Genomic DNA, 17,114 nt, shown 5'->3' with positions numbered 1-17,114 from the left:
ACTCGATTAGGAGATATTAACTCTGACCGGCTGCAGGGACCGAGCCTGCAAGCCTTTTCAGTTGCGCCCGTGGGTTTAAAAAAAAAAAACCTCATTAAATTAATTAGCTCTACTGTACTCCCCCTCTCCCACCCCCCATTCTCACCAGCCTGCAGACTTATTAAAGCTACTCTTAACTCTTGAAGCGTTGCATTTCAGTCTCTTACCCACGCACACACACAGTGCAGTGTCGTGTGGGTCCCTGTCCAAAATGAGTCTTCGGGCGTGGGGGGAGGGGCGTATTCCAGACCGGGCTCTCCCCGTTCGGACGGAAACGCGTGAGCGGAGAGTCAACAGCGCGGGCCTGTGAAAGACAGCGGCAGGGCCCCTGAATCTGTCCGCTACGGCCCCCGCGGGAGAGAGGCATCCACCGCCCGCCTGTATATTATATTAGCCGCTAGGCCCCGGCGCTAGCGCAGACGCAGGATGCCTGTCGGTGTGTGACGGACTGTCTGAAGGGTACCCAGCCCCCCTCTCTACCGAAACTCGTAGCTGTCCGTCACACGGGAGCCTATGTAGCGCAGCGCGCTGAGGATGGACCCGCCTTCAGTTAGCTAGCCGCGAATGCTGTGTTAGCTCTGGCCCTGAATGCTTACACATGTACACACACCTGTGCACATACGTAAGCACACATGCATGCACACACATACGCACACACAATACTCCCTCGGGCATTTCTGTTCTCGGGAGTTCAGCAGGAGTTTGACGAGCGGATATTGCGCTATTTGATATATAGTAGTGGAACCTGACGCCTGTGATATATCAAATGACATGTATACAATCCTTTTCCTTGTTTTCATCCCTTCTTTCACTGGCTCAGTTATAATAGACAAAAGCCCTTCATTATATTTCCACTAAAAGTTCAGAATCGCCTCTAGTTTCTTTTTTTTCTGTGCAGTGTCCTTTTAGTTAATAGTGGATAATCCCTTGATAATCCAGTTCTGAAATTGCTGTGGGAACACTATTCTCTCTTTATCTGTGATGTGTGAACCATGGTGTAGAATCAAGGTGTGAAGGTGTGGTGGGGTGGGGCGATGCTGTGGCTGACAGGGGGGATGGGGTGAAGAGATGGGGGGAAGTGGGGAGATTACCTGCCGAGGCTGTGATGATTTCGGAAATGCTGCTGACTCACTCACTGAACTCAATGGTGACTGATTAGTTATACATGATTGCTGGTGCAGTGGAAATGGCACCCCCTTCTGGACAGAGTTTGCAATACGTCTCTGGGATAATACTGTAAAAGTTAAAAAAAAAGTGCTATGCCAGTATACTTATCACCATTTTGTCTCAGCTATAATACTTTTTGAAAAACTATTGCCTATTACGTATTGATGCTCCATTTTACATCAGGTTTATGACTATAATGTAATCATTACTGTTCTCTGTACATATTCAACAGTAATGCAATAAGCACACAAATCAGGGAATTATGACAAATGTTGTCAAACGTATTCAGCCTCCCCCCCCTGCTGTGGAGTCTTAAATCTAGTGCGGTGACATAAAGCACCTCTGAAGTGCAATTGGTTGAGACGCAACCACCAATGGCAGGTCTCCATACTTATCACGTCACAACCATGTGGTTTTAAGCTGAGACAGAGAGCGCTCTCCCCGTCCCTGGAACCTGAGTTCCATGAATAGTTACCTTGGATGGGAACCATGCTGTTTAGCTCAAGGACTTGTGTTGCTGTGGTGTTTGAATGATCATTGTTCAGAACTTAGAGTAGATATGCTTCACCCAGCCCATCCAGGGATACGCAATATACTTTACTGAACCTTGTGGGGTAATTTGTCCTGTGCATTTGACCCATTCTAGTTACAGCGTCCGTGGACCAACTCCTGTTCTGAGGCCTGTGCCTTGGTCTAGAGCAATGGCAGGAGCACACCTAACCTGACATGCATCTCTTTGAGTGTGGGAGACCATGCAATCTCCACGCAGAGAGGATCTGGCCGGCTGGGCTTTGAAACCAGAACCTCCTTCTGGCGAGGCTAGCAGTGCTAACCGCTACGCCAACATGCCGCCCCATGATGATGATGATGATGATGATGGTGGTGGTGTTGGTTGGTTGACCCTGTGGTGGCTTTTAAAGCCGGCTGATTGGAGGAGGACCTTCTCTGCTTGGCGTAACAATGCTAAAACCAGGGAGGGAGATGGGGGAACAGAGGTACCCCTGAAAGAATGCACCACCACCGAAAAAGCCAGAGCAGGGTGGAGACTTAAAGAGAGAACTCTCCTGCGCTGTCCCTCTCTGGGCTGTTTATTCAGGTGCTGGGGGAGATGGGCGCCATGCTGGAACCAGGGCGGTCGGCTGTGGAATAACACGCACCACCTCCAGCTCAAAACAAGAACATGTGTCCGCCGCGGTGCCTGTTTAAAAACGTTTTCACTGAAAGGCGATACGGTGCCACGCCAGCACTCTGTGGGCCTTCAGCTGGAACCTGCATCTCTGCCCTGCTCTCCCTGAGCTGCTCTCCCTGTGCTGATCTCCCTGCGCTGCTCTCCCTGTGCTGATCTCCCTGCGCTGCTCTCCCTGAGCTGATCTCCCTGCGCTGCTCTCCCTGAGCTGCTCTCCCTGAGCTGCTCTCCCTGCCCTGCTCTCCCTGAGCTGCTCTCCCTGAGCTGATCTCCCTGCCCTGCTCTTCCTGCCGACCACATCGTTATAGCACAAACCCTTGTTTATTCGCTACCCTACATGGATCTCAGACTCATTAACAGTGAGAGAGTCACTCCACTGCTGTCTATGAGTAGCTACCTCCTGCGTGAAGCACGGTTTACAATATAGGCAATTATTCGGTGCTTTTAGCCAAAGGCATTTAACATGGGTTGAAACCACCAATATAACTAAAGGATAGTTTTTGTTTTTCTGTATGGCAGCGATACTGGGAGACGATTAAAGTTTGAAGGTCAAGACTCAGGTTGAGATTTTGGCCAGGATGCTGGAGAACTCCCTACTCTTTTCAATAAGGTCTCGTTAATGAAAGTGGAAATTGAGACACCTCAGTTAAATCCGATTCCCCTCTGGAAGATGGTTTTTCAAGGACGGAGACAGATGTGCGCCGGGGCGGGGCAGTAACAACGCTCAGCCCAGGGGCGCGGGACGCTCCTTAAATCACCTCGGAAACCCACCGTTAGTCACGTGCCTCCTTCCCGGGCGCTGTTGTTTGGAGTTATTGTTTAGAATGCTATTGTTTGGAGTTAGCAAGGGTTACAGAAGGAGCAGTTGTTTGGAGTTAGCGGGGGGATGCGGATGAAATCGCATTGGGCTCGGAGCCGCGCGCCCCTCTTGCTGCCGTGGTTACAGCGCTTTTCCCTTTCCGTGCTCCTGGGCCTGCTGCCCTGCCGTGCCCTGTCTCTCCAAAATCTCCGGGGCTCGTTCCCGAATTGAAATAATTGGCGTGTATGAAGCACAGACTCAAGCGTGCGTGCAGCGCGTTTAGCCTCATTCCTGGAAACGGCAGTCTAATTAAAGACATGACAGTGCTGACTCCGTCCTTTAAGTCAATGTTTTTACGGTGATTAATTTGTTAAGGCCTCCAGGGTCGGTCACAGTTTGAGGACCCTGGTGTAAAATCTAGCTATTACCAGCCAAAAGCCAGCTATGTTTAAAAACATAGTTTGAGCTGGTTAAACCATTTTGAGTATGGTCAACCAACTACCAGCTAAATCAGATAGCCGCGTGGCGTTCGTGGTTCTGATCGCGCGGTAAAGCAGATAGCCGCGTGGCGTTTGTGGTTCCGGTCGGAGGCGGTTGCGGTCGCTCGGTAAAGCAATAGCCGCGTGGCGTTCGTGTCAGCGGCGGTGCTGCTGTCAGCAGTTTCCTTTGCCTTTTATTAAAAAAGCCTTTGGTGTTCCACACGCCTCCCCCAGCAGAGTCTTTCATGTGTAGAGCTTCAGGGAAGCACCAGGTTCAAGGCAAACAACAAGTCTTTTTAAAAGCTCTTCGTTTACCAAGATATGTGTGCTGCCATTGTTTCAGGAGGCCATAAAACATACTCCTGTTTTCTTTTTATTACCTTTCATTTTCATGACCTGTCCAAGAATAAACGTTCTGTGTTATTTTATTCAGCCGTGACCAGTTTATGCCTAAGTGTGTGTTCAGTGTATTGACAGCTGTGTGAGTCCAAAATGGCTTATCTCAAGGATATCTCGAGGATTTTCATTTTTTGGTTTTCTGCCAGCGATCGTTATTTGTAAATTATTGTCAGTGATATCAAAATGCGCCGATCGTTAATGCTGAGTTTGAGAGTCCACATTTCATGCACCTGCACAGCATCTGTGATCACAGTGAGCTTTCAAATGTTCCACTTAATTTTCTACTCGAAAATATTTAGACATGGTCATAGCTCAAGAGAGCCCTCTACTGGACAGTGAGAATACTGCAGTGTCTCCTGTTGTGTGACTGGGGGTGTCTCTCCCTGTCTGTGTAACACAGGGGGATTTGGGGGGCGAGAGGGTGCTGCAGAAGAAATGGACGACGTTCCTGAAAGCGCAGCTCCTGTGCTCTCTCCCGGATGACGGTTTTCCCTTCAACATCATCCAGGATGTGTTCGTGCTGACTCCCAGCCAGGAGGACTGGAAGAGCACCGTCTTCTATGGAGTCTTCACCTCTCAATGGTGAGGGACGGGTGTGTGTGTGTGTGTGTGTGTGTGAGTGTGTGTGTGTGTGTGTGTGTGTGTGAGTGAGTGTTAGCTAGCAGTTTAGTGCGCGGCGAACCAAAAATGGCTGCTGATGGGAAAAAGCTGAGAGAATAAAAGATAACAATTGTTTGGCTGTTATAATACACTTTAATCAGTGTAATATATATATATTTTACCTGTAAAAAGTAAATCACAGATAAGCAACAAATCAGCTTGCTGGCACTGTTAGGTGTAAGTCGCATGCCTTTGTATTAAATAGGCGTTAAGGGCAAACTATGGAATGTTCATTTAAAATCATTCAATAGTAACTGTATAATATGCTGCAGACATATTTCACCATGAACATTCGTTGTCTTGAACGCACATCAGGCAAGCTGTGTGTGTGTGTGCGTGTGTGCGTGCGTGCGAGTGTGTGTGTGTGTGTGAGTGTGTGTGTGTGTGTGTGTGTGTGTGAGTGTGTGTGTGAGTGTGTCTGTGTGTGTGTGTGTGCGTGTGTGCGTGTGTGCGTCTGTGCGTGTGTGCGTGTGCGTGCGTGTGTGCGTGTGTGTGTAACGCTCTCCGCACTCTCTCAGGTACAGAGGAGCGCACGGCAGCTCGGCCGTGTGTGCCTTCACCATGGAGCAAGTGGAGCGGGCGTTCAGCGGGCGCTACCGCGAGGTCAACCGCGAGACGCAGCAGTGGTACACCTACAACCACCCCGTCCCCGAACCTCGGCCCGGAGCGGTGAGCCACAGTCCTCCGGCCCTCTCTCTCCGTCCCACAATGCTCCTCCCCGCAGCAGAACGCTACGGCGTGTGAGATACGGGGCTCAGAGCTGTCTCCCTCGGGCCCCGATGATTATCAGCGAGCTCTGCTCTCATTTCCCGAACAGCTCATTTATCTCCATCCCATCAGCTACAGGCCCAAACGCACATCACTACAGCGCTGCCCTGGTCTCTGGCGTATCACCCTATCATTATTATTCATTTGCTTCACCAGCGCTACTTCTAGAGAGTATATTTAACTGTTTAAAGCATAGTACTCATTGGTACTGCTGAGTGTAATGTGAATAACTCATAACTCATGCACAGGGGGGCTGGGCCGATTCGTCCCAGGGTGGTGAAAGTGTAAGAGGCAGTGTTCTGAGGGGCTGACCTGATTGGTCAGGGTGGTTAACGTGTAAGAGGCAGTGTTCTGAGGGGCTGACCTGATTGGTCAGGGTGGTGAACGTGTAAGAGGCAGTGTTCTGAGGGGCTGACCTGATTGGTCAAGGTGATGGATGTGTTCTGAGGGGCTGACCTGATTGGTCAGGGTGGTGGATGTGTTCTGAGGGGCTGACCTGATTGGTCGGGGTGGTGAACGTGTAAGAGGCAGTGTTCTGAGGGGCTGACCTGATTGGTCAGGGTGGTTGGTCATTTTCTTCACCAGGGCTATGTTTATAGTATACATTCCACCATTTCACACACACACTCATTTGTACTGCAGGATATACTCTGGATAATTAGGGTAGTAAGTGACAGCTGGTTGGAGCAGCAGCACAGTTAGAAGCGTAATTCCCTGTCTGCCGCGCCGCCCCGCCGTCTGAAACGTGCGCTGTCTCCTCCGCGCCGCAGTGCATCACCGACGCCGCCCGCGACATGGGCATCTCGTCGTCTCTGCACATGCCCGACAAGGTGCTGAACTTCGTGAAGGACCACTTCCTGATGGACCACGTGGTGCGCAGCCGGCCCCTGCTCCTGAAGCGCAGCGTGCGCTACACGCAGATCGCCGTGCACCGCGTGCAGGCCCTGGGCAGGGCCTACGACGTGCTGTTCGTCGGCACGGGTGAGCACTCCCCCCCGGCTCCTCTCGCCGCACACACCCTCCGACTCCTGAACGTGCACTGCACCTGTCTTAACAAGTATCTTAGTCTTATATTTCGACTTTATAATAATATTATATAGCATTATATATAATATATATTATATATAATTATTAGAGTCATAATTAGCAAAACAAATAACAATCTTCCATAATAATATATGCCTATCCCTCAGACCATAGCTTCGTATCCCTCAGACCTTTTCAAATTTCCAGGAGAATAAAAATTTTATTTGAATTTGCTGTGATTCATCTATGTTTGGGAAGTTGGGAATTTGTGTGTGTTATGTTTGTGTTATGAATTTGGGGAAGAAATTTTCTCTAATGTTTTGCATTCTCTCTCTCTCCCTCCCTCCCTCCCTCTTTCTCTCAGATGACGGGAAGCTGCACAAGGCCATAAACACGAAGGGCAAGATGCACATTGTGGAGGAGATCACCCTGTTTGCGCGGCCCCAGCCGGTGCAGCACATCGAGCTCGACGCGGAGAAGGTACGTCGGCAGATTCGCGCCGCGGGAGGGGGGGTAGCACTTTAGGCTAACGGTTAGCATAGGCTGCGCGCTAATCCACAGCTGCGGGGGTAATTACATCTGCCCTCCCCCTCAGGAGCACTTAAGGCAGACGCAGCATCACCTGAGAGCTCTTCACCCCGTCAGGGTTGTCTTGACTCCCCCGGAATTAATTCCTCCGTTCCGGTTTTTCGCTGTTCGCCGTGCTTGCGTATCCGAGGAGAAGGGCGGGTTACAAACGCAGGCTAGGCCTTTAAAACCTGTTGAGGATCACCTCAGCGTACGGCGTCGGTGCGGTATCAGTCCGTGGGGTTAGGGTTTCCACGCTGTTCCACACAGACCCTTGACCGGTTCTCCCTCTTCCTCAGGGCCTGCTCTACGTGTCCTCCTACTCCGGCCTGGTGGAGGTGCCGGTGGCCAACTGCAGCAACTACCGCAGCTGCGGGGAGTGTGTCCTCTCCAGGGACCCGTACTGCGCCTGGAACGGCCGGCTGTGCCAGGACGTCCGCAGGGCCCCTCCCGGCAGGTGCGCACCTGATCCTCGTTAAACCGCCCCAGACGTGCTGCGTCGACACAAACCCCGTTTGGCAACGTCACCTACACCTCTCACACTTGCGCCATAGCAAAACAAATCCCGTTTGATTTGCCATGTTTTAGCCTGCGTGGCCAAACCGCTGTCTACAGACAGGGAGGAGCCGGAGACATAAACAGGTTTAAACAGGCGCGGTTTATTTTGGCCTGGTCTTCCGCAGCCCAGATGGTGTTTTTGCCATTGGTTGATTAAATAAATGCTGCGTTCATTCTGCAGACGCTCTTTTCCAGAGTGAGAGTTCACAAGAGCGTTAAATTAGGTTAATGAGATCATCGGCAACTGCATTAAGGGATAATTAACACTCTTAGACTGAGTAACAGAAAGTGCCGGAAACAACACCACTGATGGCACAATCAACTATCCCGAGGAACATTCATCTCCCTGTCAGTTGATTGGTTGAGATTATGAATATGCATGCTACAGTGTCCGGCAGGCTTGTCCAATTGGATGCTAAAGCAAATTTACACAAGCATCCTGAAGGTCGATCATGGAGGATGTTGAATATGCATTGGCAGTGTCCTAAGGGCTGACCTGATTGGTCAGGGTGTTAAACACGCTGTGCTGTTGTTCCAGCCACTGGCAGCAGGACGTGGAGGAGGCAGACACGGTGGCCATCTGCAATAAGACGCTCTTCGTCCCCTTCCTGAGGTCCATGCCTACGCGTGAGTACCTCCACAGTACAGCACATACACACTGCTGATACCCCCACAGTACATACACACTGCTGATATCCCCACAGTATATACACACTGCTGATATCCCCACAGTACATACACACTGCTGATACCCCCACAGTACATACACACTGCTGATATCCCCACAGTATATACACACTGCTGATATCCGCACAGTACATACACACTGCTGATATCCCCACAGCACATACACACTGCTGATATCCCCACAGTACATACACACTGCTGATATCCCCACAGCACATACAAACTACATGCACTCTGCTGTGTCAGAGGTTCTGTGCAATACCATGACAAATGCTACTCATGGTGGTGGCTGTGTTTTTATGCTTGCTCGTTTTTTTTGCAAGATACAGGAAGAGCTTTCAGTAGACCAATTATTCTCTCACATTAACAGTGTTTGCTTCGCTCTTGGCACAGGCACGACTCCCTGCAAGGTGATCACCATCCCCGCCAACACCTTCCGCGTGCTGCCGTGTGAGCTGCGCTCTAACCTGGCACACAGGAAGTGGGAGTACAGCGAGACCGCCGGCCGTTTCCGGTACGCCAGCCCGGAGGGGGGCCTGGTGGTGGTGGCCCAGGCCGACAGGGAGGAGACGTACGAGTGCTGGTCTGAGGAGGAGGGCTTCCGGCAGCTTCTGGCCAACTACTGCGTGAGGGCCGAGCCCCGGTCAGAGACCACCACGCTGACGGGCCGCTCGCGGACGCCCTGGCTCCACCACGAGGACTCCATCGCCCTGCCGGGCGAGACGCGCCCCCTCCAGGTCAACACCAAGACCTACTGGAACGAGCTGATCGTGGTGTGCGCCCTGCTGGGCTTCTCGCTGGTGGTCTTCTCGCTGTTCGTGGTCTACAGGAACCGTGACCGCATGAAGTCCATGCTGAAGGAGAGCGAGTGCCCCAACATGCAGCAGAAGAAGCCTCGGCTGGCGGGGAAGCCCGTCGAGAGCCTGCCCCTCAACGGCAACACGGTCCCGGCCTCCACCTCCGACCACAAGGGCTACCAGACCCTCAACGACAACTACATCAGCAGCAGCCCCACCCACGAGTCCTCCTCCCCCGACCTCAGCAAGAGCTTCTCTGAGTCGGAGAAGAGGCCCCTCAACCTGAAGGAGAGCCGCGTGGAGATATCGCCCACCTGCCCCCGGCCGAGGGTCCGACTGGGCTCCGAGATCAAGGACTCCATCGTGTGAGGCAGGCTTGGGCGGGGGGCGGGTTGTAGGGGGGCAGGCTCTCGGGTGACTTCTGGGAAATGGAGTTCCGCTGAATTTCAACAAACAGACCCTGAAACCTCCAGGCTACGTGGCAAAGGGGACCTTTCATTTTGCTCGTGTTTCATTTCCATTCCATGTCACTGCAGGAGCACTTCCTGTTTTCAGTTTTCAGTCTCTGAGCGTGCTCAGTGGAAGGGCGGAAAGGAGATGGTGATTCGGTATTGAGGGGAAACACTTCTCTGGTTCCTATTGGGGTGTGGCCCGCCCCCCCCCCCCGCCCCCCCCAAGAAACACCCGACTCATCCTCTCCAGTGTCACCATCCGCCATTTCAGAGTCATAGTCTACCCATCGCTTCATATTCACCTTCTCTGTCCGCATCCACGTTTGGTCTGAGAGGAGTTTGTGTAAATGGTGGCAGGTTGTGAAGAGAGACGGGAAGAATGCGCAGCTAGCAGTGGAATGACACCAGAGTCAGAAATGGCAATAAGCTGGTCCAATAAGCCAAGAAGGAGGTGATTCCTCTTGTATGCGGGAACTGTGACCGGCAAAAACAGCCGTGTGCTCGTGCTGGAAGCTAAACGTTTTAGGGAGGAAAGCGGAGGAAAAAGGCGGAAGGTTCCGCAAAGAGAAAAAAAGGACTTTGCAGGACAGAAAGACAGAAAAGACGTAACTGCCGTTTGAACACGCCCACGCGGGGTCTAGAACCAAACTCGACTTGGGTCTTACCCACAGAGCATGTACACACGCACTATGCAAAAAATGTAACCTTGACCAGTGCCCAGAATAGAGTGTGGTAGCGTGGCCCTGAGAGTGTATAGACACAACTGTTCAGTATTAAACCCCAGAGGCATTAAACGCACAAAATGTGTGTGTAAATAACTGATTTTCTGCCATTTTGGCGGGAATGCCAGGACCAGTAGAGTAGTGTCTCCTTGGATATTGCTTTGGCCTTGCAACTGTACATGGGAGTATTTGTAGAATTGGGAAGCTTGAGCGGGAGGGGATGTTGACCACTATCCCAAACTAGGAGGACTCGAGTGCTGTCCCCGCAAGTCTAGCACATCACGACAAACTGCCAACAGCAGGATCCCCGTTCTCCTACATTCCTAAACGAAAAACCACGACTAATGCACCCTGTGCCAGAAACTAGCAACCACTTGGATTTTGTCTGTTTCTTTAAATGTTAATTGACTTTTATTTTTGATATTTTTTTTGTCCCATTGGGATGGTTGATTTTTCTTTTTCCTCAAATGAGCTCTCTCGCCGTTTTCTCTCAACGTGGACTGTGGTTTATTGTTTTGACATTAATTTAAAACTCATTTTGTCCATGTAGCCACTTTGAGAATGTGAAAGCTCTCTCCATTACACAAACCTCTGGAGCGGTGATAGGGGAGCTATACGGCGCTGCCTTAGACGAACATCACCAAAACGTGACGGGGGTCGGCTAGCAGGTTAACCGTTACCTGCCAGTTTAGACCCGCCCAAAGGAACTTTCTGAACCTCCAAGGAGAAGTGGATTTGGGCACAAATTTTGAAATTGATGACACAATTGAGAATGAGTAGTCTGGATAGTCACATGTAACCTATTTAAACACGCTGTCATTTCAGTCATTTTAAAACACAACATTACTTTTCTAAAGCAAACCATTTTAAGTTATTTTGAGACTTCCTAGCCAGCCAATCTCATTTCCAAAGATGGGTGTTATTAAATCTTACAGTGGCAAAATTCTAACCTTCACGTTAATGCTATTTAAAACTTGCAACCTATGTGTTGTGGAATGTATTGGTAAATTGATTAAGAGTATTCCAAAAAATGAATCTGTATAAGTAAAATATTTTTTGTCATATTTAATTCTGTTTCGGTGTAACGAAATTTGTACATGGGAGTACATTTCACAGGTTTTGACAAAGTACCTTCGTAAAAAGGCAGACTGCGTGCAAACAGTAACAGTGGATATGTGTATATACGTATGTGTGTTTGTATCGTATTTGAGGGAAGCTTTTTTCAGATGTGTCTTTGTATAAATAGAACTAGATGCTACACAGTGCTGCTTTATTTTGTTGTTTTTTGCACAGAATACTGTACAAGCCTTAGTTTAGAGTGGGGCTATTTGTTGTCAACTGTAGCAAGTTATGGACATGTTTTCTGAGATGCCTTCAAGCTTAATATTGTGAAACAGTGCTGTGCTGCTGGGGCAATCAGACCACACCTGGCCTTTGTGACATCATCCGTCAATCACCTTAGTGCCACAGCGCAGTGACCTCATGTGCATCCCAAATGTGGCCAACTAGAATTCAGTACATAACCGGGTATGCTCAATGTCAGCATTCAGTCTCTGTAGAAAATGACACAATTTTAACCATGACATGCAGATTATGATTGTCGAAATGGGTTTGTCTTCGGTCAGTTTTCCTGTATTGTCCTAAGTGATACATGAATTTAAAAGCAGCGTGAATATACTCCGCAATCTTCAGTCTTGTGTAAAGAGTACGGCACTAATAACGGTAAAACATGCTATCTCGTGACCTTGCCGGCAATGTAGTACTCACTATTGCCAGTCCAGCTCGATATGAGATATATTAATTCAGTTATGCCAAAATAAACAATAATAATCTGTTTCGACATTTCAATTGTGATAACCAGTGCTTACAGTTTTAAAAATAGAAATGTAATGCAGTAAGCCAAAATATGAGTACATTATGTATGTAATGAATTATAATTGCAACTGAGCAGGCAGCTTTCTGGACTCGGACCTTAATTGGGGAATGTAGCTGTGATTTAGTAGAAGTCACAATGACAGGAAAGTACACGGCTGTACATAGGTAACAGCCTCTCATCGGTGGGGTTGACAGGATGTTCTTCTTGGGGTGGCTGGGGGAGGGGGGGGGGTCAAAGTTTCAGTAAGGTGTGGCCACACTATCACCAATAGTTATATTAGCTGACAGCTATATTAGTCAATTACTGTAGGTGGGAAAACAGGGGTGGCTCCCACCCCACTGGACACGCCCCTACTTCTCATTTTCTTCTCATGACAAGTAAAGTCAAAATATCCAAAATGGCCATATATTATTTTGACTGTCGTAGCTGTAGCTAGTCTTTTATCATATTTGGGGGGTGTCTGATGAGACAAACTACCTTACAGTCAGCAGGAGAGAAGATGCTGTGGACGAGGGACTTCTCTGCTGGCTGACCTCAGTACAGTGGTTCTGAAATGAGACTGTGTTGGAACAGAGATCGGGGGCTTCCGTGAAACCTTGGGACCCCACACATACGCACTCCATTTTGAATAGCCCACCTCATTCACCCAGGCTCGGCTGTTAAATTCTTAATTGTCTTGTAAGCTTGTGAGAAGGTGTTTTTGTAAATGACCTGTCGTTGTACAAATCTTTTGTGAACTGTATTTTATTTTGTATGATATATGGCTATTGTTACTGTTGTTTTTTTATTATTATTATTATACTGTACATACAAAAAGCACTTTATTTTATTTTTTAAATAAAATAAATAAAAGAATACGTGTTTTGAATCATCTTTGTTCCGGACCCTTTTTTCTCTGGCAGGCGTGTTGATGTTGTGCTTCACGCTCGCGTTCAGCTGTTCAGATGTGTTTCGAAAGCGGTGAGCGCGCGGCGTCATGAATATGCATTAGATTGCTGCCACGCGGAAACCTGCGCTGTTTAAATAACCGCAAAACGAGATTACAACCGTTTTTATTCTCCGCGTGCGGCTCCGCGTGCGGCTGCAGGCTCTTCTGAAGGCTGCGCGGTAGCAGCCGTGCTGGAGATTTGATTCACAAATGAGCCTCTGGCCTGGAAAGGGAGAGCGTGTAAAGTGTTACGAATGTATGAAAGTCTGATTAAAGCTAAATCTGGAGGTTTAAAATAGAGACCTTGTAGTTCTGCTGAATCACCAGATTAATTATTTGCATGAATAACTGTCCTGACGTTTGGCCTTAAAGATGACCCTCTTTCCATGTTCATGAATGCCAATTTTTATTAATGTCAGGACATAAATTGACTTGCCTGCTTATAGCATTTCTATCATTTCTTATATCATTGACACTAACCATCTGAAAGTGATGACAGTGACATGTTAAACATCACTGTATTGCATATCATTTAGCTGATGCTTTTATCAACTTACAGTTGCTTAGACTAAGCAGGAGATCTTCTCGTGACTACACCGGGTATCGAACGACCGACCTTGCAGGTCCCAGTCATGTACCTTAATCATTAGGCCACAGGCTGCCCCATTACTGTACACTCATGAGCGCACACATGAACCCTCTATGCAGTCATTTCGAGCTTCCACCATCCCTAGGCCACACAATTCAAGTGAGGCGGTGGGTGTTGATTTAAGTTGGAACACTTGGGGCCAAAACAGCATTCTTGTTTATGGCCGCCTAAACCCATGGGCCAGTTCTTAGTGTGCAATATTGGGCCAGGATGTGAAATGCTCATCAAACTACTTTGGCATTCTTAGCAAACGTATCATTTAGGCACCATTAGCAGCAATCAGAACTGATGAGTGGCTCAGCTTTGTCTTTGGCCGTTCTGCGCCGAGATGTCCATCCGAGTCGAAAACTGTGTAAAAATACTGGTTAGTAAAGGTGGGAAGAGAAAGCATCTGTGCTAATGTATTTTAGCCGCTCTGGCTGGATTTTTAAAATAAACCGTTGCCTGCACAATTACTGCAGTCTTCATTATCAGGCTTTTCCCATTGTGTTATGAGTCGACAGGCCTTTCTCATTGTCCTTTTATTTCGAATGCTTTTTCTCCTACCCCATTTACTACCTACACAAGCAGCTTGTCTTATGTCAGCTCTAGATTAATGAGCAGGAACGAAGGCAATTTCATATTCCTCATAAACACATCACCTCACGCTAAAAATGCTTTTCTTGCTGGCTTCGAGCTCAACTCAATTAAGGTCAGGTTGTTTCCTCTCCAATGGTTCGTTGTGCATCTCATGATAGGACACTGCCTCTTTACAAAAAATAAATAAATAAAATAAATTCAATAAAATTCCAAACGAATTTCCTTGGTTTGCAGTTATGGGAGAAAGGGAGAATGTAATTACAGGTGACTTAGTGCCCCCTTTTTAAATTCAGAGAAAGCCTTGTTCTATTACCAAGTCAGCAGAGATGGGACTGTAATAGCAAGATTTGACAAAGCAGTTTTGAAATATTTTTATATGATATTACTCAACTATCTCCATATCCTAAACAAATTGTAAAAACTTTCACTCTTTCATGCTCTTAGAATGAAGCATTCACAACTGACACTTGGGAGTTTTCTTCTGGACCTTGGAAGCCCAAGGAGCTTTGAATTTCCTATGTATAGTGGGATATACACTCAGTGAGCACTTTATTAGGTAGGCTTGTACACCAGTTGTTAACGAGAGAGGTCAGAGGAGAATGGCCAGACTGGACAGATAGTAACGCAAATAACCTCACATTACAACAGTGGTATACAGAAGCATCTCTGAACACGCAACGGGTCAAAATCTAAGTGGATAGGCTACAGCAGCAGAAGACCAATACCTCTAATAAATACCTAATAAAGTGCTCACTGTGTGCACAGCATATATGGCCACCTGGCAGCCAAGTGGATTTCCCAAGGTACGTTTCCCTCCCTCAATTCTTCGTAATCATATTTGTCATCTAAGTGCTAAGGCTGCATCAAAGGCCGCTTGGCCTCCAGTGCTTTTAACAAGACTTCCTGTGAGGTGCAGTCGCCCAGGCTCTTGGAGATGCCAGGGGTGAACCAGTCAACAAAGTAGGTCTGAACTAACCGCCATTTTAACTCTCCAAACAGAATGCTGACAAAGAACACCAACCAGGAACTGCCTTGACTGCAGATTCTCTTATAATTTAATGGACTAAATGCATCCACCTTCATTACAGTCAGCTTGATTACATTATTGGCATTTGGCAGACGCTCTTATCCAGAGCGACGTACAGTTGATTAGACTAAGCAGGAGACAATCCTCCCCTGGAGCAATGCAGGGTTAAGGGCCTTGCTCAAGGGCCCAACAGCTGTGCGGATGTTAGTGTGGCTACACTGGGATTAGAACCACCGACCTTGTGTCTCCCAGTCATTTACCTTAACCACTACGCTACAGGCTGCCCCCAGCTTGATGTGTCATTGCACATTGATATTGGCAACCTGAATGACTACCCAGCACAAAATGTTCTCACAATGTTGCAGAGATGTTTTGTCAATGTTATAAGATGTTTTGTCAATCTGGCGGATGTGGCCGAAAACATCTATTTTCAGATGCTCCAGAGATACAACTAACCGTGTCACGATTCAACTATTCAACTATTCAAGTTCGCTCAGGCACGGAGATAAATTCAAGTATTTACACCGACAGTTCTGCAGGAAACTGTGTGTCGAACACTGCCACTCAGTGGCTAAAATAGATAAATCACTTTGAGATGCAAACACTAAAACACCAACCAGCCGAGACGAGACGAGACTAGACAAATCTCGGAACCTCCCTGTTTAAATCTCAAAACGTCCGCGAATATGGACTTCACAGTCCACACCAAAACATTGAGTAAACAAATAAACGACTGTTTCCATGACGACCAGAATTAACTGTAACGTTAAATCACTGCAGAACTTTAAGGCTAATACTTGTTCTCTGTATCTCATTACAATGACCAGGCAAACTGTGGCTAACAAGACTGGCCCAGCTTTTGTAATCACACATAATGATCAGCAGTAATTCTACTCAACACAGCAATTCATGTCACTGATATTTGCAAATACAGTATTATTATTAATGGCATCTATATACTTTCTTTTGGCTACAATATACTTTTATCACTGTATCATTGCATGCCACATTTCCCACCACTGAAAAATCGCTTGTGCTTGGTATCTAACACTGTGGTAAAGTAAATGGTTGGCTACTAATCCACCATAGGTTTTTGCTGTTTTTCCTTAAAACTGAATGGATGTCACATGTCAGCTTAACTGTGGCCTACTCCTTCCCTTATCTACACTTTTGGTTTTCCATCACATTGGTAAAGGTTTATTTTGGTTTCATCTGTTCATAAAACTTTGTTCCAGAACTCTTTATTTTGTTGTGAATTCTAAGATAGCCTTTGAATTCTCTTCATAGCTCTTAGGATTCATCTGCCATCAACTGCATTTATTGTCCTGAGCTGACCTTTTACAGTGCTTCATTTTCAAGACTTTCCAAACTGCTGTACTTGATATACCCAGTTTCTGTGCTATCCTTCTTAGTGAATTTTTCCAAAAATATATGAGCTTAAAAATATATTTTGTAATATAAACTTACAAAAAAGCTTATATTACCTGTGCTTTTGTTGTATATTGATATTGCAATCTCAAATCAAAATAACCAGTTTCACGCTACTATGGGGTGGATCTGATACTCCCCAGATAATGTATTGTATTATATTTTCAAAATACAAAATGTACTGTAAACTGTATTTTATTTCGGAAGGGGGGGGTTGTTTTGGTTGCAGTATTTTGTAGTTTAATTTGATACATTTAGGCTACATTTGCGGAATTTTCTATCAAACTAACCTACGTTTTCAAGTATTTCTGCCTATTCCCA

At 47.3% G+C, this 17,114-nt stretch overlaps 1 protein-coding gene across 5 annotated transcripts in view; it reads left to right on the top strand.

The window, feature by feature from the left end:
* sema4ba (sema domain, immunoglobulin domain (Ig), transmembrane domain (TM) and short cytoplasmic domain, (semaphorin) 4Ba) overlaps positions 1–13,050 on the top strand; it is a 97,090-nt gene extending 84,040 nt beyond the window's left edge. For all 5 annotated transcript variants that reach the window (XM_061222413.1, XM_061222411.1, XM_061222414.1 and 2 more), the window contains exons 9-15: positions 4,470–4,651; positions 5,248–5,398; positions 6,268–6,478; positions 6,888–7,003; positions 7,390–7,547; positions 8,187–8,275; positions 8,729–13,050. In XM_061222413.1, the coding sequence (XP_061078397.1) occupies positions 4,470–4,651; positions 5,248–5,398; positions 6,268–6,478; positions 6,888–7,003; positions 7,390–7,547; positions 8,187–8,275; positions 8,729–9,501 (1,680 nt within the window). In that variant the 3' untranslated portion in view covers positions 9,502–13,050. The remainder of the gene's footprint in view (positions 1–4,469; positions 4,652–5,247; positions 5,399–6,267; positions 6,479–6,887; positions 7,004–7,389; positions 7,548–8,186; positions 8,276–8,728) is intronic.
* Positions 13,051–17,114: the final 4,064 nt, after the last annotated feature.

This window comes from Conger conger, chromosome 15 (assembly GCF_963514075.1).
Source record: "Conger conger chromosome 15, fConCon1.1, whole genome shotgun sequence".
Classification (NCBI taxonomy): domain Eukaryota; kingdom Metazoa; phylum Chordata; class Actinopteri; order Anguilliformes; family Congridae; genus Conger; species Conger conger.
This window is presented reverse-complemented; position numbering and strand designations above follow the sequence as displayed.